Source organism: Carya illinoinensis, chromosome 7, assembly GCF_018687715.1.
Source record: "Carya illinoinensis cultivar Pawnee chromosome 7, C.illinoinensisPawnee_v1, whole genome shotgun sequence".
Lineage (NCBI taxonomy): Eukaryota > Viridiplantae > Streptophyta > Magnoliopsida > Fagales > Juglandaceae > Carya > Carya illinoinensis.
The window spans coordinates 30,444,980-30,447,418 of NC_056758.1; the positions used below are offsets into that span (position 1 = coordinate 30,444,980).

The window sequence follows — 2,439 nt, forward strand, 5'->3', positions numbered from 1 at the left end:
ACAAACTCCTACTTATCACATTTAAATCATGTCAGTCATGTATTGAAATGGCCAAACCTTCAAATTTGACTTGGGAAACAAGGTGGAAACTCATCACTCAATTATCTAAGAATTTTCTTGAAACCATATGCGAATAAATCCCCATAAAGTTTGGGCGTAACCACACTAAAATATTCAGACAGAAGAAGAACCATAAAACTTTTTATTCCTAATATAGTGCAATGTCTGGACATAACTAAGAATTAAATAAAAAAATATAGGCATAAAATTATCAACATTTCAATGCTCAATTCGCACGGTCTCTGAGGACTTCAAGATCCATTTATGTTGGGTCAGTCACCTGCATCTCGTAATGGATGCCATCCAGCTCCCTTCTGAACCTTTCCTTTGATGTTACATAGAGAATCTTAGCACGGATTCTAGATACAGCAGCAGACCTGGATTTATTGAGAAGGAAAAATTATAAACATCACAGATTAAAAAAAAAAAAAAAAAAACACAAGCAAAAATATAGCTAAGAGACATTCCCACAAAATAGTATTCCAATCATTCCACAATAAACATTGAAAATTAATGAATAGAGAACATTTACCACAACCACATTAATGAGCCAAGCACAAATAGGAACTTTAACAATTTGAAAACATGCCCTTGTTATGATATCTTTAGCATCACTTGCATGGAGACCAGCTTCCAGCTCTAAAAAAAACTTTAAAAATTTTGAAATTTTGGCATAACAACTTTAAAAACCAGGATTAATAAGACTTTGTCTCAGTTAAAAAAATATTTAATATTTAAAAAAATACTCAAATCACACTCTAGGTACTAGTAATAAGTGCATTATCCCACCAGTATTAGCATGCCCATGTTTATATGAAGAGACTTGACACTCCATGCTTACACTAATGAAAAAAATCTCACCAAAGTAATGAAAATGTAACCAAGTACTATCCATCAGCTGTTAACAACTCTTAGGACGGCCATATATCTAATCCCCATAAAAGGCTGAAGCTAATTGCCATCACCTATGCAGTTTAACTAACATATCAAACTAAGAATATTTTATTATTCAAAAAAATACTACCAACACGTAAATACTAACAAACCACTACTAACACACAACATACTCTAGCATCCATTCTCAAAGTCTTGCTACAATATGCTATTTGACTGTGTTTCATCTACTTCCTCTAGGTGTGTTCCATCCATCCTTAGTTGCATCTGTGTATGTAATACTAGATAAAGTAAGACCCACATAAAAAACAAACAAATACAAGAAATGAATTAAAGTTGGCTTTGGTACACTTTCTTGTGTCCCTGTCATTGGAGTTTGTACAGTTTCTGGTGTCTCCATCACTTCTTATTGTATACTTTCTTAATCCACCATTACAAGAGTTTGTACATTTTCTTGCGTCCTCATTCTCAATAGACCAAGTTGATTTCCACTGCTTTATAATAGTTCAGTGACCAATCCATGACTCTGACAACATAAAAAATAAATAAATAATTAGAGTTCACAAATAATAGTATATTATCAAATACTCAAATATGTTTTTCCATGCTATCACAAATCTGCTTTTTCCTTTATCTTTTTTCTTTCTCACAGTCTTAGTTTTTATTTTCTTTATTTGTTCCTTCATCGTTGACATCCTCCTCTTACACGGGGTCTTCCCTTACCTCTGACAACATGGGGACTTAGCAACTTTTTTGAACTTCCTTCCGTGGCTGCATTCATAGTACTTACTCCAACATTAGAGTCTATGTTGTGAGGTTTTAAGGTGCAGTAGACCTCATTCATCACATACAACTTCGATATCATATCTTCAGTATGCCCATCATATGACGCTGCATTTGTTATTACCTCATAACAAATCTTCAATAGACGTTTATACCTAACAGTTTCTGACTTCTGATAAGCAACGTCATAACTGCTCAGAATAAGAGTATACCTGTATTTTATGTCTTTTCTTTATCGGTCCAATATGTACTTTTTTGTCAACTCACGGACTTTCCTTATTAAAAATATAGCAAGAATATGTTTACATATTTTCCTTCGCATATCAAACAACCTGTAAAGACACTTTGCCACACACTTTGCCACACACTCAGCCTCATTAAACAAAACAGTATAAGAAACCTCCTTGATGAAATCTTCAACCTTAACTTCATCATCGATTGAGTAAGTTGTGATTGCTCTATCCATTTTCTCTAACAAAAATGACAATATATCATTCCCATGATCTTTTGTTGAAACTATCTAAATTTTTCATTTGTGTACACCTCTTGAAACTTTTTTCTCAAGAGCCAAGTGTGATATGCAAGAAATGGTGAAGTTGAAAGAATGAAAGTATGCTTGGTTTTCGTTCTCAATTTTTTTCTTCAATGCATTGTCGAACTGATCAACAAACTCTTTAAGTTTTGTCATGGCATGCACATATC

At 33.3% G+C, this 2,439-nt stretch overlaps 1 protein-coding gene across 1 annotated transcript; it reads right to left on the reverse strand.

Moving 5' to 3' along the window:
- Positions 1-322: 322 nt before the first annotated feature.
- On the reverse strand, positions 323-2,203 carry LOC122316314. The gene is made up of 3 exons (XM_043132846.1): positions 2,070-2,203; positions 1,806-1,928; positions 323-437 (listed from the first exon to the last, which is right to left on the reverse strand). The coding sequence occupies exons 1-3, from the start codon at positions 2,201-2,203 to the stop codon at positions 323-325; spliced, it is 372 nt and encodes a 123-aa protein (XP_042988780.1).
- Between the last annotated feature and the right edge of the window lie 236 nt (positions 2,204-2,439).

Bases quoted from the DNA above. Each gene is read 5' to 3' on its own strand.
- LOC122316314 (XM_043132846.1), bottom strand. From the start codon at position 2,203: ATGGATAGAGCAATCACAACTTACTCAATCGATGATGAAGTTAAGGTT. The intron at 1,929-2,069 runs GTTGTTTGATAT...TATTCTGAGCAG, and splicing joins GTGGCAAAGTGTCTTTACAG to TTATGACGTTGCTTATCAGA. The intron at 438-1,805 runs GTATGTGATGAA...CAATAAATCCAG, and splicing joins GAAGATATGATATCGAAGTT to GTCTGCTGCTGTATCTAGAA.